The 24841-nt window shown below is 46.0% G+C and overlaps 1 protein-coding gene across 5 annotated transcripts in view; it reads left to right on the top strand.

Annotated features, from left to right (window-relative positions):
* KCNQ4 (potassium voltage-gated channel subfamily Q member 4) overlaps positions 1-24841 on the top strand; it is a 274488-nt gene that overhangs the window by 169378 nt on the left and 80269 nt on the right. For all 5 annotated transcript variants that reach the window (XM_068268918.1, XM_068268917.1, XM_068268916.1 and 2 more), the window contains exon 4: positions 24635-24810. In XM_068268918.1, coding sequence (XP_068125019.1) covers positions 24635-24810 — 176 coding nt within the window. The remainder of the gene's footprint in view (positions 1-24634; positions 24811-24841) is intronic.

Here is a 24841-nt window from a genome sequence, read left to right as displayed (position 1 = left end):
CAGTTTTTAGCCATTATAGTTTTAAAATAATACATGCCTCCATAATTAAAACTCACGTATTGTATTTGCCCATATGTCCCGGTTATTACACCGTTAAAATTATGTCCCTATCACAATGTATGGCGACAATATTTTATTTGGAAATAAAGGTGCATTTTTTCCATTTTGCATCTATCACTATTTACAAGTTTAAAATAAAAAAAATATAGAAATATTTCATCTTTATATTGATATTTAAAAAGTTTAGACCCTTAGGTAAATATTTACATGTTTTTTTTTTATTGTAATGGGTTTTTTTTTTATAGTAAACATTTTATTTGGGTAGTTTTGGGAGGGTGGGAGGTAAACAATAGGTTTATAATGTAAATGTGTGTTAATTTGAATTTTTTTTTTCTTACAGGTGTAGTATTACTTTTTGGCCACAAGATGGCGGCCATGAGTTTGTTTACATGACGTCACTAAGCGTAAGACACGCTTACAGTGACGTATAGGGAAGGGAACGGCCAGAAAAGGCGCAGCTTCCGAGAGGAGCTGTCGCTTTTTCAGCAGGGGAGAGGAATCAGTGATCGGGCACCATAGCCCGATACATTGATTCTCTGGCTACCGAATCCGCGGCCGGGAGTGCACGTGCGCGATCGGCCGCGGGAGCGCGCGGTAGCGCGCATGGTTCCTGGACGTAGAAACTACGTCCAGGAACCAAAATAGGTTAATATGGTAGGACATTAGACTATAATTATGGTAGGATTAGATTGTGAGCTCCTCTGTGGACAGTCAGTGACATGGCTATGTACTCTGTAATGTGCTGCAGAAGATGTCAGTGATTTATAAATACATAATAATAACATGGTAGAAGATTAGATTATGACTATGGCAGAGAATAGAAAGTGAGCTCATCAGAGGACTGTCAGTGACACGACTATGTACTTTGTAAAGTGGTGCGAGTGATTAATGCAACAATACTCCTGGTGCTGTTCCCCCAAATGTATAAATGTGCCCCAATGTGTGCATTTATACATTACCTGTCCTGTGTCGTTTACCACACGGTTCCCATCCGTCTTCAGCTTCTTCTGTTCCATTTGTGGCTCACATGCCACCAGCATATAGTGTGTGACGGATGTGTGTTGTCACGTGTGCTAAATGCCAGCGGCATGTGAAGCGCAAATGGAGGAGCGGAAGACGTATGGGCACAGCACGGTGGGCAACACAGGACAGGTTATGTATAAATACACACTGGGGGCACATTTATACACTAGGGGGTGGCGGCGGATGCAGCAGAAGCAGGGGACTCCTCTGATTCCCAAGAGATGTCATGCTAAAATCGATGGGGAATCGGTCTGAGGTGTATGGGCACCTGACAGATCTCTCTCTAATCAGATTGGATAAGAGAGAGATTTGTCTCTTGGTGAAATCTGCCCATCATCTCTAGATGTATGGCTGCCTATACTCTAGCATGGCAGCATTAGGACACTGCAGTGTCATTTCTGTAAGTCCACGTCCTTATCAGTACTGGGAGTGAAGGGGGGTAGGGAGAAGCACAGAAGGCTGAATGGCTTTACAGCCTGTCTCCCTCACTTCCAGAGTACAGGTTCAGGAAGGAGGAAGGGCGCAGGGCTTCTCTCTCACATACCGTATATACTCGCAAGCAAGCCGAATTTTTGACCCCCCAAAAGTGGGCCAAAAGTTGGGGGGTCGGCTTGCTTGCGAGTCATGGGTGGGTGGGTGGGTGCTGTCCCTCCCCGCTCCCCCCGCGGCCGCCGCCGCTGCTATTACCTTAGGTGGCGCCGCTTCCTCTATCCCCGTCCTCCTCCGGTAACTACTAATTCACAGCAGCGCGCCCCTCGCTGCTGTGATGACGGAGGAAACCATAGAGAGTGGCCGTTACTATGGGAACCGCTCTCTATGGTTTCCTGCGTCATCACAGCAGCGAGGGGCGCGCTGCTGTGAATTAGTTACCGGAGGAGGACGGGGATAGAGGAAGCGGCGCCGCCTAAGGTAATAGCAGCGGCGGCCGCGGGGGGAGCGGGGAGGGACAGCACCTACCCACCCACCTACCCATACTGGGGCACTATGCTAGCTATATGGGGCACTATACAAGCTATACTGGGGCACCATACAAGCTATACTGGGGCACTATACAAGCTATACTGGGGCACTATACTTACTATACTGGGGCACTATACTGACTATACTGGGGCACTATACTGACTATACTGGGGCACTATACAAGCTATACTGGGGCACTATACTAGCTATAATGGGGCACTATACTAGCTATACTGGGGCACTATACAAGCTATACTGGGGCACTATACAAGCTATACTGGGGCACTATACTGACTATACTGGGGCACTATACTGACTATACTGGGGCACTATACTGACTATACTGGGGCACTATACAAGCTATACTGGGGCACTATACTAGCTATAATGGGGCACTATACTAGCTATAATGGGGCACTATACTAGCTATAATGGGGCACTATACTGGCTATACTGAGCACTATACTAGCTATACTGAGCACTATACTGGCTATACTGAGCACTATACTAGCTAAACTGGGGCACTTCACTAGCTATACTGAGCACTATACTAGCTATACTGAGCACTATACTAGCTATACTGAGCACTATACTAGCTATACTGAGCACTATACTGAGCACTATACTAGCTATACTGAGCACTATACTAGCTATACTGGGGCATTTTACTAGCTATACTGAGCACTACCTACCTATACTGGGCACTATACTAGCTATACTGAGGCACTACCTACCCATACTGGGCACTATACTAGCTATACTGGGATATACTGGGGGGATCACGCGGCCAGCATTTCCTACCCCCGGCTTATATGAGGGTCAATCATTTTTTCCTGTTTTTTGGGGTAAAAGTGGGGGGGTCGGCTTACATGCGGGTCGGCTTGCTTGCGAGTATATACGGTAAATACCTTTTGCCTTCCCTGTTAGAATTCCATTCTCCATCAGCCAGCCATGCTTGACTGGGCGGCTTCCTGGGGGAGCAGCTGGATGACATCACTGACAGAAGTCAGCCAAGAAGAGTTAAAAAAACAAGGAACTGTCTACCAATCTTACTGTCTAAACTATGTATGACTCCTTATTAGGTGCACTCTTTCAGAACAACTGTGCAAAGAGCTTTTTATCTCCCCTCCCTTAGCTGTGTCTCGCAGGACAGTGGAAAAAAAAACTTTTTTTTCCTTAACTGTCTGAGGATTGGAATGTCTTTGAAAGCGCCCCATCTTGACCTGATGACCTGCCACTCAGAGGCTCCCGCCTCTCCGGCCTCTGTGTTGTCCCGGCCCTGATAGCAGCCACTAACCTAACCAGGTTAGGTTGGCAGTTTCTGCGCATGCGTTAGTGGGAGGACACGTCGCTAGCAGCCTCGCTCCTGTGGTCAGGAGCATTCTGCACAGGTGCAGTACTTCTCTGCCTGCGCAGAACACTACCAGCCATGCCATTGAACACACATGTGTGTTCAGTTTTTACCCAATTATGAAAAAAATTATTGTAAACTCAGAAAAAATAACAAACAATTTTCATAAAAATTGATCAGAAAAAGCACTCCTGATCTTCTTTTATCAAATAAAAACAGGAAATTAGATCAGATTTCTCAAACTAATGCAGAAATAAAGCTTTCGATTTTTAAGGACAATTGTTTTTATCGAATTGCCGTAAATTTGGATCATTTTATTGTATGGCGTGTGGCCACCTTTAGGTTGCAGTATGTTGGCGGTTTCTGCGCTTGAGCGAATAAGTGGATGTGTCGCTGGTGGCCTTGCTCCCGTGGCCATTCCAGGTCAGTGGCCGCAATGGAGGGGACCCCAGGTCACTGGCAGAGAGCGAAGCTCTGGCGAGGGACACATAGGCTTCTAGGGGCTGGAGGAAGCCACAGGTAAGTAAATCTGATTTTCTTTTATTTGGCTCATGTATCCTTTAAGGCCCAGAGCCATCATTTCCCTATTGTGCCCTGTATACTGTGATTGGCTCACAGTACTCGCAGGGTCAGGAGCCAATGAAATAGTCTCCTGACGTAGATGCGGAAGCTCTGTTGTCACTGTAATAGCAGAACGAGTAAGTGCAGGGATGGAACAACGGTGCAAATGGCAAGGACCACGTGAGTGTGCTGCGGTGAATAGATGGAAACTACTTCCTTTCAGAGCCACACAACCACCAGCAGGATGTAGATTTCAATTTCCAAAAAAGGTTAATACCCATCGCAATTACCTATAGAGTTCTCCTTTAACTTTTTAATGACAGCCTCATGCCAATTGCCGTGAGCGCGGCGGCAGCCCCAGGACAGCCTAACGCCAATTGGTGTGCAGTCCTGGGGGCGTGTCTTGCAGGAGATCGCGCATCTGATCGCCGCTAGGAGACTGTTAGACGGCGAAACTAGCCATCTATTTACAGTGTACTGCGCTGCGATCTACGGCAGCAATGTACTGAGGACGTCCGTGTGATATGGCTGTCCCCTCTGGATCCACAGGAGTGCTCGGCTGTCATAGGCTGATGCGTATGACAGCCGATCACGGTGATTGGCTGGCAGGGGGAGGTAGGGTGGTCTTTTTATTAAAGAGAAAGCGACACCCATGCTAACCTAAAAAAACAACAACACATATTTAAGTAGATAAATACTAGTTCAACTTATATATCAGATGTATTGCACTGTCCACGTTATGATTCCTGAGAATTTTATAAAGGAAAAGCAGAAAATCCTGTTCCAGGCAGTGGCCATTTTCCCCAGCTTAAGCTGACATCATATCCTCCCAGACTCTTGTTTTCCCCCCTCCCTTCTCTTGCTCATTGTATATTCATTACCTGCCCTCCTCTCAGAGTCTTCAGACACTCCCACTGAGGTGTATACTAGGAACTGCACTGTCTTATGTCATCATTGTGCGACTCAGTACAGCTGTGTTTACATCACAAAAGCAGGGTGAATTCAGAGCACACTTCAGAGATCGGATTTCAGCTGTCCCTTCAGGAAGTGTGTGTGCTCTACTCCTGGAAACAATGCTAATGAAAGAATGGTAATCTTGATGGCATTTTGAGAACAGAACTAAGAAATCTTATTGAATCTTTGTTCACGCCACACATGGTACAAGCTCAGTGGTATTGTACATTGTTTTCGTGATTAACCCATCAAAGGGGAGACCTCCTCCTCCAACATTACTGCGCATGTGCAAACAGTCTAACGCGGCTTAGTGTGTGAGTGAGAGTGTGTGTGAGTGAGAGCGAGTGAGTGAGAGTGTGTCAGTGCTTCTCCCTCCCCTCTGCATAGCACAGCACACACTCCTGCTTCTCCCTCCCCTCTCCATAGCACAGCACGCCCTGCTGTTTCTCCCTCCCCTCTCCATAGCACAGCACGCGCTGCTGCTTCTCCCTCCCCTCTCTATAGCACAGCACGCGCTGCTGCTTCTCCCTCCCCATAGCACAGGCTGCTGCTTCTCCCTCCCCTCTCCATAGCACAGCACACGCTGCTGCTTCTCCCTCCCCTCTCCATAGCACAGCACAGGCTGCTGCTTCTCCCTCTCCTCTCCATAGCACAGCACGCGCTGCTGCTTCTCCCTCCCCTATCCATAGCACAGCACGCCCTGCTGTTTCTCCCTCCCCTCTTCATAGCACAGCACAGGCTGCTGCTTCTCCCTCCCCTCTCCATAGCACAGCACACGCTGCTGCTTCTCCCTCCCCTCTCCATAGCACAGCACACGCTGCTGCTTCTCCCTCCCCTCTCCATAGCACAGCACAGGCTGCTGCTTCTCCCTCCCCTCTCCATAGCACAGCACGCGCTGCTGCTTCTCCCTCCCCTCTCTATAGCACAGCACGCCCTGCTGCTTCTCCCTCCCCTCTACATAGCACAGCACGCGCTGCTGCTTCTCCCTCCCCACTCCATAGCACAGCACAGGCTGCTGTTTCTCCCTCTCCTGTCCATAGCACAGCACGCGCTGCTGCTTCTCCCTCCCCTCTCCATAGCACAGCACGCCCTGCTGCTTCTCCCTCCCCTCTACATAGCACAGCACGCGCTGCTGCTTCTCCCTCCCCACTCCATAGCACAGCACGCCCTGCTGTTTCTCCCTCCCCTCTCCATAGCACAGCACGCGCTGCTGCTTCTCCCTCCCCTCTCCATAGCACAGCACGCGCTGCTGCTTCTCCCTCCCCTCTCCATAGCACAGCACAGGCTGCTGCTTCTCCCTCCCCTCTCCATAGCACAGCACGCACTCCTGCTTCTCCCTCCCCTCTGCATAGCACAGCATGCGCTGCTGCTTCTCCCTCCCCTCTCCATAGCACAGCACCCACTGCTGCTTCTCCCTCTCCTCTCCATAGTACGCACTGCTGCTTCTCCCTCCCCTCTCCATAGCACAGCAAGCCCTGCTGCTTCTCCCTCCCCTCTGCATAGCACAGCACGCACTCCTGCTTCTCCCTCCCCTCTCCATAGCACAGCATGCGCTGCTGCTTCTCCCTCCCCTCTCCATAGCACAGCACAGGCTGCTGCTTCTCCCTCCCCTCTCCATAGCACAGCACAGGCTGCTGCTTCTCCCTCCTCTCTCCATAGCACAGCACGCGCTGCTGCTTCTCCCTCCCTTCTCCATAGCACAGCACGCGCTGCTGCTTCTCCCTCCCCTCTCCATAGCACAGCACAGGCTGCTGCTTCTCCCTCCTCTCTCCATAGCACAGCACGCACTCCTGCTTCTCCCTCCCCTCTCCACAGCACAGCATGCGCTAGGTATAGCCAGGGATAGGTGTAGCCAGTATTAGGTGGCCACAGCATAGGTAGCCGGGGATAGTTGTAGCCAGTAGTAGGTGGCCACAGCATACGTAGCCAGGGATAGGTGTAGCTAGTAATAGGTGGTCGCAGCATAGGTAGACAGAGATAGGTGTAGCCCAGTGGTGCCCACACTTTTTCGGCTCGCCAGCTACTTTAAAATTTGCAGAGTCCAGGAGATCTACCAACATTTAGGTAGCAGGTATACGTATCTTCAGTATAGGTAGATAGGTATAGGGGCCTTCAGTATAGTTAGCCAGGTATAGTGTAGTTAGGTCAGGGGCCTTCAGTATAGTTAGCCAGGTATAGTGTAGTTAGGTGTGGGTGCCTTCAGTATAGTTAGCCAGGTATAGTATAGTTAGGTGCAGGGATCTTCAGTATAGTTAGCCAGGTATAGTGTAGTTAGGTGCAGGAACCTTCAGTATAGTTAGCCAGGTATAGTGTAGTTAGGTGTGGGTGCCTTCAGTATAGTTAGCCAGGTATAGTGTAATTAGGTGCAGGAACCTTCAGTATAGTTAGCCAGGTATAGTGTAGTTAGGTGTGGGTGCCTTCAGTATAGTTAGCCAGGTATAGTGTAGGTAGATTCTGACAGCTGCAAAATGTTACATGACGCGATCTACCAAATAGGCGGTCGCGATCTACCGGTAGATCGCGATCAACCTATTGGGCACCCCTGGTGTAGCCAGTAGTAGGCCACAGCATAGGTAGCCAGGGATAGGTGTAGCCAGTAGTAGGTGGCCACAGCATAGGTAGACAGGGATAGGTGAAGCTAGTAATAGGTGGCCGCAGCATAGGTAGACAGGGATAGGTGTAGCCAGTAGGAGGCCGCAGCATAGGTAGCCAGGGATAGGTGTAGCTAGTAATAGGTGGCCGCAGCATAGGTAGACAGGGATAGGTGTAGCCAGTAGGAGGCCGCAGCATAGGTAGCCAGTATTAGGTGGCTGCAGCATAGGTAGCCAGGAATAGGTGTAGCCAGTAGTAGGAGGCCGCAGCATAGGTCGCCAGTATTAGATGGCCGCAGCATAGGTAGCCAGGGATACCCAACCCTACCTCTGGCTGCACATCATCACCTACATTTGCTGTATAACAAGCATTAAACAGTTGTTGCATGAAACCAAAGGTATATGCTTTCAAAGTCAGTGTCCAATTTTACAAAGTTAATTATTGTTCATTGACGACATAGTTTTCCTGTTTTTACAGGTTGTGTAAGAAATAAAATTTATTAGAAAAATATTTCAGCACAAAAGTTTTTACATTAAGTACAAAGTAAAAAAAATAAATAAATTACAAAACATTTACATTTTCATGGGAACAAGGAGACATTTAACTACAACATGAGGATTTTGCGCAAGAGTTTGTATCCACAAAATCTACCATGAAGCAAGAAGTCACTTTTTATCCTCATCCAACCTAATCAAATCCTAAGGTGGCTGCGTCCACCGGTGTCCGTGTTTTCTTCAGTGCCCAGGCATCTCAGTGTCCGCACCGGTGCACTTAGTTCCTGTGCCGCCACACTGTCCCCTTCCGATGCTGGTCTTGCTCTGTGACCCCTCCAATGTGACCGGTGCTAATGTCCACTGCTGCCGACATTCAACTTTTTCCCCCTCCATACTCTAAAATACATACATAACTGTCCTCCACTTTTTTTTTTCCTCTATAAGAGACAGGATTACTGTTAGACCTTACTGACAGTTATAAATATTTGAAAAGGATTATGGGAAGCAGCCGAGGGGGGGGGGGGGGGGGGTATGTAGAACTTTTCTTACCCGGGGCTTCCTACTGCCCTTGGCTAGTGTTAGGCAGAGGAGATGGGAGGTCAGCGTCAGGCAGAGGAGATGGGAGGTCAGCGTCAGGCAGAGGAGATGGGAGGTCAGCGTCAGGCAGAGGAGATGGGAGGTCAGTATAGGTACAGCAAGTAGATTCCCCCAGTATAGGTATAGCCAGTAGGTCCCCCCATTAGAAGTATAGCCCCCAGTATGAGTGTAGCCAGGTAGTTTCCCCCAGTATAAGTGTAGCCAAGTGGGATTTTCCCAGTATAGGTATAGGCAGGTAGATTTTCCCAGTATAGGCAGGTAGGTCCCCCCAGTATGAGTGTAGGCAGGTAGGTCCCCCCAGTATGAGTGTAGGTAGGTAGGTCCCCCCAGTATGAGTGTTGGCAGGTAGGTCCCCCCAATATAGGTGTAGGCAGGTAAGATTCCCCAGTATAGGTGTAGGCAGGTAGGATTCCCCAGTATAGGTGTAGGCAGGTAGGATTCCCCAGTATAAGTATAGGCAGGTAAGTCCCCCCAGTATAAGTATAGGCAGGTAAGTCCCCCCAGTATAAGTATAGGCAGGTAAGTCTCCCCAGTATAAGTATAGGCAGGTAAGTCCCCCCAGTATGAGTGTAGGGGTAGGTAGGTCCCCCCAGTATGAGTGTAGGGGTAGGTAGGTCCCCCCAGTATGAGTGTAGGGGTAGGTAGGTCCCCCCAGTATGAGTGTAGGTAGGTAGGTCCTCCCAGTATGAGTGTAGGCAGGATGGTCCCCCCAGTATGAGTGTAGGCAGGTAGGTCCCCCCAGTATGAGTGTAGGCAGGTAGGTCCCCCCAGTATGAGTGTAGGCAGGTAGGTCCCCCCAGTATAGGTGTAGGCAGGTAGGATTCCCCAGTATAGGTGTAGGCAGGTAGGATTCCCCAGTATAGGTGTAGGCAGGTAGGATTCCCCAGTATAAGTATAGGCAGGTAAGTCCCCCCAGTATAAGTATAGGCAGGTAAGTCCCCCCAGTATAAGTATAGGCAGGTAAGTCCCCCCAGTATAAGTATAGGCAGGTAAGTCCCCCCAGTATAAGTATAGGCAGGTAAGTCCCCCCAGTATGAGTGTAGGGGTAGGTAGGTCCCCCCAGTATGAGTGTAGGGGTAGGTAGGTCCCCCCAGTATGAGTGTAGGGGTAGGTAGGTCCCCCCAGTATGAGTGTAGGTAGGTAGGTCCTCCCAGTATGAGTGTAGGCAGGATGGTCCCCCCAGTATGAGTGTAGGCAGGATGGTCCCCCCAGTATGAGTGTAGGCAGGATGGTCCCCCCAGTATGAGTGTAGGCGGGTAGGTCCCCACAGTATAAGTGTAGGCGGGTAGGTCCCCCCAGTATAAGTGTAGGCGGGTAGGTCCCCCCAGTATAAGTGTAGGTGGGTAGGTCCCCCCAGTATAAGTGTAGGTGGGTAGGTCCCCCCAGTATAAGTGTAGGCGGGTAGGTTCCCCCAGTATAAGTATAGGCATGAGAGAGTGTGTGTGTGTGTGCGTGAGTGTGTGTGCGTGAGTGTGTGTGAGAGAGAGAGAGTGTGAGAGTGAGTGAGTGTGAGAGTGTGTGTGTGTGTGAGTGAGAGAGGGTGAGTGAGTGTGAGAGGGTGAGTGAGTGTGAGAGGGTGAGTGAGTGTGAGAGTGAGGGAGTGTGAGTGAGTGTATGTGTGTGTGGGAGTGAGTGTGTGTGAGAGAGGGAGTGAGTGAGTGTGTGTGAGTGTGAGGGAGTGATTGTGTGTGAGGGAGTGAGAGTCAGAGTGTGAGTGAGAGAGAGTGTGAGTGTGTGAGTCAGTGTGAGGGTGACCCTTACCTTACAGCTCCTCTGCTCCCCGCAGGCTTCCCACCATCGGGAGTGAGTGTGTGTGTGAGAGGGAGGGAGTGAGTGAGTGTGTGAGAGGGAGTGAGTGTGTGTGTGTGAGAGAAGGAGTGTGTGTGTGTGTGTGTGTGTGTGTGTGTGTGTGTGTGTGTGTGAGAGAGAGGGAGTGTGTGTGTGTGTGTGTGTGTGTGTGTGTGTGTGTGTGTGTGTGTGTGTGTGTGTGAGAGAGGTAGTGTGTGTGTGTGTGTGAGAGAGAGGGAGTGTGTGTGTGTGTGTGTGTGTGTGAGAGAGAGAGAGGGAGTGTGTGTGTGAGAGAGGGAGTGTGTGTGTGTGAGAGAGAGGGAGTGAGTGTGTGTGAGAGAGGGAGTGAGTGTGTGTGTGTGAGAGAGAGGGAGTGAGTGTGTGTGTGAGAGAAGGAGTGAGTGTGTTTGTGAGAGAGGGAGTGAGTGTGTGTGTGAGAGAGGGAGTGAGTGTGTGTGTGAGAGAGGGAGTGAGAATCAGAGTGTGAGAGTGAGTCAGTGTGAGGGTGACCCTTACCTTACAGCTCCTCTTCTCCCCACAGGCTTCCCTCTGGCGGCTCCTCTTCTCCCCTCAGGCTTTCCACCGGCGGCTCCTCTTCTCCCCTCAGGCTTCCCACCGTCGGCTCCTCTTCTCCCCTCAGGCTTCCCACTGTCGGCTCCTCTGCTCCCCGCAGGCTTCCCACCGTCGGCTCCTCTGCTCCCTGCAGTGAGAGTGAAAGTAAATGTGAGAGTGAGTTTCAGTGTGAGTGAGTGTGCGACAGTGCGAGTGAGAGAGTGTGAGGGAGAGAGTATGAGGGAGGGAGAGTCACAGTGTGAGATTGAGTGTGTGAGAGTGAGAGTGTGTGAGGGAGTGAGAGTCAGAGTGTGAGAGTAAGAGATTGAGTGTGTGTGAGCTTTACCTTACAGCTCCGGCGGCTCCTCTTCTCCCCGCAGGCTTCCCTTATATGTGCCCAGTCTATGCAGCCAGGGGGGGTATATGTGCCCAGTCTATGCAGCCGGGGGGGGGTATATGTGCCCAGTCTATGCAGCCAGGGGGGGTATATGTGCCCAGTCTATGCAGCCAGGGGGGGGGAATATGTGCCCAGTCTATGCAGCCAGGGGGGGAATATGTGCCCAGTCTATGCAGCCAGGGGGTATATGTGCCCAGTCTATGCAGCCAGGGGGTATATGTGCCCAGTCTATGCAGCCAGGGGGTATATGTGCCCATTCTATGCAGCCAGGGGGTATATGTGCCCATTATATGCAACCAGGGGGTATATGCAGCCAGGGGGTATATGTGCCCAGTCTATGCAGCCAGAGGGTATATGTGCCCAGTCTATGCAGCCAGGGGGTATATGTGCCCAGTCTATGCAGCCAGGGGGTATATGTGCCCAGTCTATGCAGCCAGGGGGTATATGTGCCCAGTCTATGCAGCCAGGGGGTATATGTGCCCATTATATGCAGCCAGGGGGTATATGTGCCCATTATATGCAGCCAGGGGGTATATGTGCCCATTATATGCAGCCAGGGGGTTTATGTGCCCATTATATGCAGCCAGGGGGTATATGTGCCCATTATATGCAGCCAGGGGGTATATGTGCCCAATATATGCAGCCAGGGGGTATATGTGCCCAATATATGCAGCCAGGGGGTATATGTGCCCAGTCTATGCAGCCAGGGGGTATATGTGCCCAGTCTATGCAGCCAGGGGGGGTATATGTGCCCAGTCTATGCAGCCAGGGGGGGTATATGTGCCCAGTCTATGCAGCCAGGGGGTATATGTGCCCAGTCTATGCAGCCAGGGGGTATATGTGCCCAGTCTATGCAGCCAGGGGGTGTATGTGCCCATTATATGCAGCCAGGGGGTATATGTGCCCATTATATGCAGCCAGGGGGTATATGTGCCTATTATATGCAGCCAGGGGGTATATGTGCCCAGTCTATGCAGCCAGGGGGTATATGTGCCCATTATATGCAGCCAGGGGGTATATGTGCCCAGTCTATGCAGCCAGGGGGTATTTGTGCCCAGTCTATGCAGCCAGGGGGTATATGTGCCCAGTCTATGCAGCCAGGGGGTATATGTGCCAAGTCTATGCAGCCAGGGGGTAGGAAGAGTGCAGAGAGGAGAGGCAGGGGGGCAAGGTAGTACTTTTACCTCTCCTGACGGAAGCGGCGATCCTCTTCTTGCGGCGAAATGGCCTCCGGGTGGCGGTGATAGGCGATCCGGGGGCAGCGGCGGTGACAGGCGATCCGGGCAGAAGCGGCGCGGGCAGTAGCGGTGCAGGTGTCCTCTTCGGCGGGCTTCCTCTCCAGGCAGCGGTGGTGACAGGGGATTCGGGCGGCAGCGGCGGTGAGCGGAGGCAGCGGCGGTGATGAGGGCTCCGGGCACTCCGCAGGCATCAGCGGCTCTTCTTCCCATAACAGCGGTGGCTGACACTTGTGGCGTCTAGTATAGACGTCACATGCGGTGTCAGCCAACCAGGGAAGAGGGGCGAGGTGGGTGGGAAGCAGAGGAGGAGTGGGTGGGTTAGGAGGAGGGGAGATGAGGAATAAATTATAGGTAGGAGAGCCCCAGGCATTCCAGCCCCCGGCGACGGCGACAATAAGTCCAATGCAGCGTTATGCTGCAAAATAAAAGCAGTCATATTTCTAAAAAAAATGGAATGCAGGATTAGCATCTTAATCACTTAATACACTCACAACAGTTGCTGTTGAAATTTTATTTTTATGGTGACAATACCGCTTTAAAAAAAAAAAAGGTAAAATGTATTTATAAAAATAAAGATAAAAAAATAAATAAACAACCTTGCAGGGATCAGACCCCACCAACAGGAATCTCTGTTGGTGGGTAGAAAGGGGGGGAGGGAATCACTTGTGTGCTGAGTTGTACAGCCCTGCAGCGAGGCCTTAAAGTTGCAGTGGCCTAAATAACAAAAAATAGCCTGGTCACTAGGAGGGTGTAAGCTTATGGTCCTGAACTGGTTAATCAAACACATGCTATACATAAGACCCAAATGCTAATATCTTAGTACTGTGTTCAGAGGAGGATTTTTCCGTTGCTCTGATTCACAATCATTTGGATTTGCTGGTCAGTGTGAATTCTGGGCTAATGTTGAGGCTCAGATGAGTAGATGACCTGTTATACACCCTTCAGTAGGATCACATTGCAGATGACCATGCATGTAAGTAATGTTTTGTTTCTCTTCAGGAAAGAAAAATAGGAATACAAACATTATTTTTCCCATTTACTTTGCTGTATCTGCAAAAGAATGGTTGAAACAAATGCAATTGATTCAGGTCACTTAAGGTGTGCTGTGCTTAGACCAATTACCTTGAAACTGCCACCTGAGATGGAATAGGGATCGTTTGTCCCTGCAGGGCTCTTCACCTGATCACACACAGCACATTAAATATGCTGAAAGCAGCATTTTTACTCCGTTGTGCACGGCTTCATTTGACGGTGTTGCAGACTTAAAAAATGAAATGTTTTAGCATTCATTGACCATGTGCGGTTGCACGGTACAATCAATATTTGCACATGCTGAACTGACTAAATTTCTACATGACTATATGGCATCTTTTTTTTTAAATAGTTTTAAAAAAACTATTAAAAATAAACAAGCTTACTGTTTTTAATGTCTTGCACATTATTATTATTATTAATAATATTTAGGTCACCATAAAGCCTCATACGTTAATTATGCTGGGCATACACGGGTCGATACGGCGGCCGGATCGACTCCCGCCGCGTCCCCGCTCGTCCGCGCGTGCACCCGAATCGATTCCCGCTCGTCCCCGCCGGTGCTTTTTATCTTCTGCTCGATTCGCCGCTATTGTCCGCCCGCGGAATCGATCCCCACGGTGATCGGACATGTCGGATATTATCAATCGAGCCATCAGCAGCTCGATTGATAAGCCTGCGTCGAGCCGTGTATGCCCAGCATTAGACTTCCATTTTGTGCCTATTGTGGAGGTTATCCCTATCCTCTGCACCTGACCCAACTCAATGGTGTAGAATTCAGCTATGCTGGTTCATTTGTCCAGTTGCTATTGTATTCCCCTGCAGTGGGAAGCTTCCTGTGGTTAGTTTCTCACTCACTAGGACCCTCCAAACTCACTAAGACTATCCATACTCACTAGGGCCATCTGAACTCACTAAGACTATCCACACTCACTAGGATCATCCATACTCACTAGGACTATCCATATTCACTAGGACCATCCATAATACTCACTAAGACTATCCATACTCACTAAGATCATCCATACTCACTAGGACTATCCATACTCACTAGCACTATCCATTCTCACTAGGACCATCCATACTCACTAGGACTACCCATACTCACTAAGATCATCCATACTCACTAGGACTATCCATACTCACTAGGACCATCCATGCTCACTAGGGCTATCCATACTCACCAGGACCATCCAAACTCACTAGGGCTAACCATATTCACCAGGACCATCCAAACTCACTAGGACTATCCACACTCACTAGGATCATCCATACTCACTAGGATCATCCATGCTCACTAGGACTATCCATATTCACTAGGACCATCCATAATACTCACTAGGACCATCCATACTTACTAAGATCATCCATACTCACTAGGACCCTCCATACTCACTAGGACTATCCATACTCACTAGGACCATCCATACTCACTAGGACTATCCATATTCACCAGGACCATCCATGCTCACTAGGACCATCCATGCTCACTAGGACTATCCACATTCACTAGGACCATCCATAATACTCACTAGGACTATCCATACTTACTAAGATCATCCATACTCACTAGGACCATCCATACTCACTAGGACTATCCATATTCACCAGGACCATCCATGCTCACTAGGACCATCCATGCTCACTAGGACTATCCATACTCACTAGGACCATCCATTCTCACTAGGACTATCCATACTCACTAGGACTATCCATACTCACTAGGACCATCCATGCTCACTGGGGCTATCTTTTATGCTCAGAGCATGCATGTCTGTGTGGGGATTGACATAAAGAATGTGCCCAATCATTACTAATAATCTGTATATATATTAAGAGAACAAGAGAAATTAAAAATAAAACTTTAGCAAAATATAAATTATTAGGCATGTAGGAGACAATTGTGAAAACTAGTTGGCCAAAACAGCCTTCTTTTCTAATGCATATAGAATAGATGCACAGAATTTTTCTAATGCACAGAAACAACTTCCACATGCTCTAGCTAGGTCCAAATACATTGGCTATCATTCATAAAGCATTCCCGCATGCGGAAATGCTGAAAACAGCTTAATTTACTGAGCACTTAGCAAAATGTCCATTCATAAAAGCTGTACCGCATGAAAAGCTGACAATCCCGAGCAGAGCGATAAATTACAGCCTTGTGCGGTGTTTATCTCCACACATGTCACCATATGTCAATTCATAAAGATTAGAGCAGGCGGTATCAGGACGGAGAATACTGCTCCCTTGGAAGAGCCGATCAGCATGCGGATAACAGCTAAGTTAATGGAGACAGACCTCCCAGGCAGCAGCAGTGAGAGCAGAACAAAAAAAGGCATCCCGGAATACCCAGGCTGTGTTTTGAGTACCTGTTTTCAGATATATTTCAGCATCAGAAAGCCTGCATGTGTAACATTTTTTTGAAGTTCTTCTAAGTTGTGGCAATTAAATAGATTGTTTAGAAAGACTAATAAACAGCGCAGATTCAGGGCAAACAGAGGCAATTTAAAAAAAAATGCACATCTAAAGGGAAGCTGGGGCTGCCTCTTCTATTCTAACGCTGTCTCTGGAGGAGAAAATGTATCAACTCAGCAGCTTCTCATGTTTCTGCAAGCCTACTGCCTGCCTAGAGCCAGCCTAGTTTGGGAAAATACCGCACTGCTATCGCAACTGTAAACATTTTTATGAGTGAGCACACAGAAGTCTAAAATACTGAATGCGGTATTTTCCCGCACGGATTTTTTTTCCGAACACACTTTTATGAATGATAGCCATTGTATACATGCTCTCTACTCCAACCTTTTTTGGCCATGCCACTGTGGTATCCGCTCAGATTCCTTAGGATAAACCATATAAATAGTATCTTGGCATAGAAGAGCAGACTACGCAGTGGGAAAGACACAGAGCATTTGTGTTCAAGTGGTAGAAATGACCTAGCTAGGGAAGGCCAAAAGACACAACAGAACAGAGGTGAGATAGATAAGGTAAAGAAGAGATCGGGACTCAGGATAGAGACTGCACTAAAAGCAAAGATTTAGGCACCGATTCTAATGGCAAACACAGCAATACAAAGAGACACAGACAAGAAAAGCATACAAGGTATTTTACAGCATGAATTGATAATATAAAGACACAAAGGTTAAACAAACCAGGGCTGTGGAGTCGGTCCAAAAATCCACCGACTCCGACTCCTCAGTTTAAGATTCCATCGACTCCGACTCCTCGACTCCGACTCCTCTAATTTGCATATTACAATTTTGTTGATTAACAGTATGTAACGTGAAATTCGTCTCGTAAAGAGGAACTCCAGTGAAAATAATTTAATACAAAAAGTGCTTGTAATGATCGCTGCTGCAGCAGCTATTACTGGAAGTAGTAGTGCTGCAGCTCAGGCAGTTCTGATCTATTTCCATGCAAGCTGCATAGATTTGTCTGTCTTTCCCTGCTGTCAGCTTGTGACTGATTATCATTCACCTGTGTGGGAATCTGCATGTCTGCTCCCATTGGATGACCTCAGTATAAAGATCTGCTTCCTGCAGGGTTTCCTTGGGTTTTCATAGCTTCAGCTTAAGCCTGTCTTGCTGTCGCTTTAGCCCCCGATCGTGTTTCTTGTTATAAAGATACTTTGCTGGTCTTTGCATCATATATTGGTTCATTGCCAATATATATGCATACCAGCACGTTTATTATTTTTCTTGTATTTGTGTTACGTTAATACATCAGTGTCGCTGATGTATACGTACACGAACTGTTTATATCCTGTGTGCAGTTAGTCAGCTTTCCAGCACGTTTTGGTAGGTTGCGCGTACCGTGACCACCCGTGCTGAGGTAGTTACCCTGCTCCTGGTTCTGTTTGTGGATTGCGTTCATCTCTGCGAAGAGATAACGAATCCTTCTGAATCCTGTTCTGTTACCGTTTGTGGATTGCGTTCATCTCTGCGAAGAGATAGCGAATCCTTCTGAGTCCTGTTCCCTGTGTTACTCCATTCCTAGTCAGCGTTCCTGCTTATGTCATATATCGGTTCATTGCCGATATATACATATGTTAGTCAGACGTAACAAATAGTTTCATTGATAGCTGTAATTGTAATACGCTAGGAAAACATACTTGTTGTATATTTATCTGTGTTACGTTCATCTATCTTAATCCTGCTATTTTCTGACTGTCCTGTCCTGTCTTTGTGAGGCACGCCATCGCCGCATCGCATTGGCTGCCTCATTCCAGTCTGTCTGGTTTTGGACGCTTGCTGTCGCTAAGTAGCCGCTAGCTAGCAAGCGTTCATTCTGTCTACCTGTCCTGATCTCCTCAGTTCTGGTTTATGCGCTCAGCGCTACTTTGCGCTGAGACGTTATAACGAAAGCATTGTTTGTGGCTGTCAGATCTGCACCGGCTCTGTGCGCCACAATCTCCTATTGGAGTCAGTCCTCCCCTCCACTATACTAGGGATAGCCTGTTTCCTGGTGCTAGTGTGTGTACCTCCTCCACGCCAGCTCATGCGTTGCATGCTGACTGTGGAGAATACACCACCAAGCCTTACAGTGCTTCATTTTTACAATAATTATGTATAAATGATTTAGTCAGTGTTAGCTCATTGTAAAATGTTTCCTCTCCCAGATTCACATTCTGACATGTATTACATGGTGACATTGTTACTGTGGGCAAGTTATGTAGCTGTTTCTAGCTGCTCTGGCTGTTACAGACAGCTTTAAACAGCCATTTCCTGTCTGTGAACATTGTTACATTGTGGCAGTTTGCCCAGAGTACCGCGGTATTCAGAGCCTCTTGTGGGAGGGGTTTCAGCACAAAATTAGTCACACAGCGCCCCCTGATGGTCTGTTTGTGAAAATCATTCTATTTCTCATGTAAAAGGGGGTATCAGCTACTGATTGGGATAAAGTTCAATTCTTGGTTGGAGTTTCTCTTTAACTGCCAACGATTAGGAATTTTACAAGACAACTGAAGTAAGAAGGATATGTAGACTACTATATTTATTCCCTTTAGACTAAAACTGGTAGGAGTACTTGTAAAAGGTACAGACCGGAACAAAGAACATCTATCAGGCCCTAGGCAATGTAACTGTGGGTACATGTAAGAATGATGTGCAGGTACCCTGCAGGGGAATGAGGAGATTCTTCCTCTATTACACATCTGAACATGGATCAGGCCCTAGGCAATGCAACTGTGGGTACATGTAAGAATGATGTGCAGGTACTCTGCAGGGGAATGAGGAGATTCTTCCTCTATTACACATTCTTCATGCACAATCTGAACCAGGTTTATGGGTGATAGACAACCCTTCTGTGTTCAATGTGCACAACATTCTCAGTGGATTCCCTGCAGCTCTGTGGGGAGTGCATATGTAGAGTATAGTACTACTGTGTAACAAAGTAAACCTGAGACAGATGAAATTAAAGTTTTATACATACCTGGGGCTTCCTCCAGCCCCCTTCAGGCTAATCAGTCCCTCGCTGTCCACCTCTGCCACCTGGATCTTCTGCTATGAGTCCAGGTACTTGAGCCAGTCGGGCGTAGTGCGCATGCACACACTCCGCCGCCGGGAGCGTAATACACCTGCGCAGCACTATTGCGCAGGTGCAGAAGGCTCCTGGCTGTGGAAGCGGCACTCGGCCGGACTGCGCTGACTGGCTGAATTACCTGGACTCATAGCAGAAGATCCAGGTGGCGGAGGAGGACAGCGAGAGACTGATTAGCCTGAAGGGATTTGGAAGAAGACCCAGGTATGTATAACACTTTTCTTTTCATCCGTCTCAGGTACCCTTTAATTTGTAGTCACCAAACCAAATTTTAACAACATATCAAATTATTTGATTTCATGAGCAAAGACATTTGCACAAAGCAGAATCAACGCAGAATTATTTCTATCTCATTGACCATCTCTATTAGTGACACGGCTACACATCAGGCTTTATACTTACAGCATAGATGTTATTTCGTATATATGACAGATTCCTGCGTACACATCATATATACTGTACAGTCACAATTAGATGTGTATATCTGACTTTAAAAATACGGGGACTGCTTTATTGAAGCAGCACAAGTAACTAATTTTGATTGGTTTATTTCATTTTTGTGGACTGAACACAGCTATTACTGTATATATACTGTATATATACATTATTTTTAATGACTATTATCTGAGAAATAGAACATTTTATTATATTTTCTATTTTAATTAGTTACAAATTCATTAGGAGTCGGAGTCGGTGCATTTTTTTCCGACTCCAGGCACCCAAAATTGCTCCAACTCCACGACTCCGACTCCACAGCCCTGAAACAAACTGCATAGTAAAATGAGAACCAGGGACAAAGTCGTGTGCCGATTTGTAAATGGCACAGGTCTGCACTACACATCTACACATGGCACTACTTCCTATGAAAGGTCCTTTTCCATATTATCAGTGGTGTCATGCATGGACTACTTATTAACCAATAGAACAATACAACACATCCAGACAGGAAGGATACATGAGATGCTAATCTCAGCCCATAGCCCCATTTCCATACTGGCAGAAATGATGATTTAAGGCACAAATTATATATGGAGGTTTCCAGGGACTCTTTTACACTGATGAAAACTCTGGCAAACATCTTAAAAAATGATAAGATGAATTTGTACTAGATAATTAAAATAACAACACAGGACTTACCCTTTAATCGAAAGGGCTTTCTTGAGTTTCAGTGGACCGTCACAATCAGGTGAAAATCTGACACCAGACTCAACCTCTGGCCATGCCCATACCTCATGTGACCAGTGTCTGGCCTCTGCATTGTTGGGTCTGGTGTGTGACTGAGACTTGTACATTTAAGGATCTGTTGAAGCCCAGATAGTGACAGTGACTATACTGCCTTCAGCCAAACTTAGTAAGAGTTAAGCAGTACCAAATCACTTTAATGCATAGCTATGCCAATACAGACTTACAATCCTATTTTTTGTATGTTTTTATAGTGAATCCACCACAAGTTTTTAGAAGTGCACCTGTTTCCTAGTACTTCAGAAAGAGGAAATGTTAGGCTCAGATTACCGCAAAACACTCAAACATGAGGCTTGATTCACTAAACCGTGATAACTCATATCACGGCCGTGCTAGCTTTTTCACGTGCATTTCTGCGTTTTGTGCGCGTTTATGTGTTTTTGCGTGCAATTGTAAATTATGAAAATGCGTGTGAAAACGCTAGCGCAGCCGTGATATGAGTTATCACGGGTTAGTGAATCAAGCCCTAGATGTGAAGGGAACACAAACGACAAAGTCTGTCAGAGGATGTTACCATTCCTACCACTTAGATATTAGTATGTTGTTCTTGGTATGTTATTGTGCTTTGTTAGGATACTTTAGAAAATTGTACTACCTGCACAGTTAGACAAGGAAATTAAAGGGGAACTTTGGTGAAAAATTGTAAAATTTAAAATATGTGCAAACATATACAAATAAGAAGTACATTTTTTTCCAGAGTAAAATGAGCCATACATTACTTTTGTCCTATGTTGCTGTCACTTACAGTAGGTAAAAGAAATCTCACAGAAGTGACAGGTTTTGGACTAGTCTATCTCTTCATAGGGTATTCTCAGGGATTTGTTTAATTTCAAAAGCACTTAGTTAATGGCAGTTGCTCTTTCCAACTGCTAAAAACTGTGTAGCGAGCAGGGAAGCTGGCCAGCATCATTGTTTAAATCCTTTTTAGCTAATATCTTTATAAAGAATAAAAGACTTGCTGAGAATCACCTATGAAGAGATGGACTAGTCCAAAACCTGTCACTTATGTCAGATTTCTATTGCCTACTGTAAGTGACAGCAACATAGGAGAAAAGTAATTTATGACTCATTTTACTCTGGAAAAAACATGTGTTTCTTATTTGTTTATGTTTGCACATATTTTAAATTTTACAATGTTTCGCCACAGTGCCCCTTTAATAAATATAAATTTTAACAAGTTAATCATTTCACTTTTCTGTTTTATGAAGATAGACGTTTGAGAAGGATAGTATAGAATTTCACATTTCAAGATCAAGTGTTTAGTCTACAAATGCTTAAAATTTCAGTTTATAACTGGATTATGTAACGAATGCAGCAACAACAAGAGCTATATTTTACAGAAATCAACTGGGAATACAGTATTTTTAAAATGTGCTTGGCCTATTTATACTGCAGGTGTTAGTGAGGACATGGAGTTTTACTGAAAGGATCCAACTAAATGTTACTATTTGGTGTGTAAACATAAAGGCTGTTTCCAGACGTGCATGTGGAGGCATATTTAAAGAAGAACTCTGGATCTTGATTGGGTGGACAAGTGTAAAAATATAAATTATACTTGTCTCCATGGTCTAGAGCAGGGCTTCCCAACCCTGTCCTCAAGTACCACCAACAGTGCATGTTTTACAGAAAACCACAAACATGCATAGGTGAGGTAATTAGTGTTTCAGCAGAGCTGATCAACTACCTCTGTGGATTTCCACAAAACATGCACTATTGGTGGTAGTTAAAGAAAGGGTTCGGAAGCCCTGGTCTAGAGAACTGCAGCTTTACAGTTTACAACTTTTTCACACTTGCAACACACTCCCATGTAAATTTGCTCCACTTTGCAGCATACTTGTTGAGCCGACTTCTTCAATCATGTGCTACTTAACTGTGACCCAGACGCTGCTACAGCTATGAGAATGCTAACGTATGCAGTGTGATGATAACTATAGAAATGAGAGGGAATTGCTTTCAGAATGGCCTGGCTGAAATTCAAGAGAATGAGTGAGGGGTACTAATAAATTCTTGTACTAATTCTTCTAGGTGGGGAAGGATATTTGGCTGACTTGGGGGGCTTCCAGATCCCACCATAATTCCTTATCATATCATTACAACCAACTCCTTGGAGCACACAGAGATGGGGACAGGGCCCTTGTGTCCTCAACATTGAGGACAAAGGTTCTTTTGAGGGAGAAGCTCTGCTGCCCACTTTTCAGGGTACCACCAAAAATTGAAAAGCATATGGATTTGTTTGGTACAGGAAAGGTTGCGGATGCACACTTCCTGCCCTCCCTTTTCTGGCAACCCAGAATGCAAGTCTGATTAAGGAGGGTCTAAGTGGAACAATAGTAATAATAAATGGGCCCCACACTATTATTTCAATACCACATGCCTCCCCAGCGCTGTAGGGGGCTTTCCATACCATTTTGGTTTCAATACATTGCTAACCAGCCTTGTACTGGAGATGGACAGTTTTACTATAAAAATGCTTCCTCACTGACTTCAAGACTTCAAAGACCCTCTTGGGTAATTAATTACCCATAATTACTACTATCTGCAGTTTATCACACACATTCTCCACAACCCACTTTTTACTTCACGTCAAAGAAATCATTCTGGTGTGCAAGAGCAAAGCAGATAGAGGCAGGAAATATGAGAAGGGTGAGGGCCCGAGCAATTTGCTTAAAATCGCAAAACGCGAGCTATTTTTAAATTGCTAGAGTTGCTACTTTAACATAGGGCTCATGAAAAGTATTTTCCATTATAGTGATTTGATTTTCTGTAAATCGCAGTAGCTTTTTTGGAGCGATTTTACTTGCAATTGTGCCTCAATGTTTAATGCAAAATCGCAATTACGTAACAAAATTTATGAAATAATCGCTTGTGTTTGTGATTTTTTTTTTTTTTTTGCGATTGCTAGTGGAAAAGGGTCGTGGGAGTGGAAAATCTAGGGAATAATTACCATCTGAAGAGAAGATGGCAGAAGATGGAAGAACACCTTCTTTTCCTATCTCTCATAGACCCAATTGATCAATAAGGGCCCAAATTTTAATATTGACTTATTGCCAATTGTAACTAAAGATCTATTGGTAAAGTGTGATTTGTTTTCCACATGTATGAAAAAATGACAGGTTTATCTTAAAGTTAAAGTGGACCCAAACTAAAAATACAAGAATAGTTTTAATATAGGCCATTATTCAATTTACTTTTTATCTAAGTTTTCTCCTAGGAGATAATTTTTCATTTTCCATTTAAAATAACTTTTTAGCACTCTGCAATTGGAAAAACTATGAAAAAATGGGTGAAAAAAGTACTCTTAAAATTATTCTCAGTATTTTATTGCTTGCTGGTGTCCTAAAAGGAATTTTCTTCATAACGTGTGAAAATATCACCTAGGAGAAAACTTAGGAGAAAAGGTTAATTAAATATGTCCCTTAGTATTTTAATTGAAAGGGTAAGTTTGATTACATTAGAATGCAATAATAGCATTCTATTGTATATCCTTTTAAAAGGCAAAATAATGACCTACAGTATTGTGTTGTCCTAGCTTCTGAAAACTGGAAAGATTGATCAGTACAGTTAAAGAGAAACTCCGACCAAGAATTTAACTTTATCCCAATCAGTAGCTGATACCCCCTTTTACATGAGAAATAGAATGATTTTCACAAACACACCATCAGGGGGCGCTGTATGACTGATTTTGTGCTGAAACCCCTCCCACAAGAGGCTCTGGTACCGTATGGTACTCTGGGCAAACTGCCACAATGTAACAAGGTTCACAGGCAGGAAATGGCTGTTTATAGCTGTCTGCAAGGCCAGAACAGCTAGAAACAGCTACATAACCTGCCCACAGTAAAAATGTCACCATGTAATACATGTCAGAATGTGAATCAGGGAGAGGAAAGATTTTACAATGAGCAAACACTGACTAAATCATGTATACATAATTATGGTAAAAATGAAGCACTTTTTTTTATTACATTATTTTCACTGGAGTTCCTCTTTAAAGTTGACTGGTCATAAACTATTTTTGGAATCCTTTGATGATTGAAAAACGCACATTTTTTCACCAACTTTGGTGGTTGTATTGCACTGTATTTATGTGACTAGCTGATTAGTTAGTTCTCAAAGACTACAACAGATTAAATATAATCCAAGTGGAAACTGTATGACTATGTCACAAGATTTACTGTTTCCAGTGGTCAATATTTTGCTATTACCCAACTCTTATGGTAGGAGGTTATTTCCAACTGAATTGTCTTCTTGTCTTTTATAGATTTTATTGTCCTGGTTGCCTCGTTGGCAGTTATTGCAGCTGGAACTCAGGGTAACATCTTTGCAACCTCAGCTCTGCGTAGTATGCGATTCCTGCAAATCCTGCGCATGGTACGCATGGACCGAAGGGGAGGCACCTGGAAATTGTTGGGCTCAGTGGTGTATGCTCATAGCAAGGTAACGTGTAATGCTAAGCTAAAATATACTA

The sequence above is a fragment of the Hyperolius riggenbachi genome, chromosome 2, assembly GCF_040937935.1.
Source record: "Hyperolius riggenbachi isolate aHypRig1 chromosome 2, aHypRig1.pri, whole genome shotgun sequence".
NCBI classification, from domain to species: Eukaryota; Metazoa; Chordata; class Amphibia; order Anura; family Hyperoliidae; genus Hyperolius; species Hyperolius riggenbachi.
The sequence above is the reverse complement of the archived record's forward strand: the minus strand, read 5'-3'. Positions and strand labels throughout refer to the sequence as shown.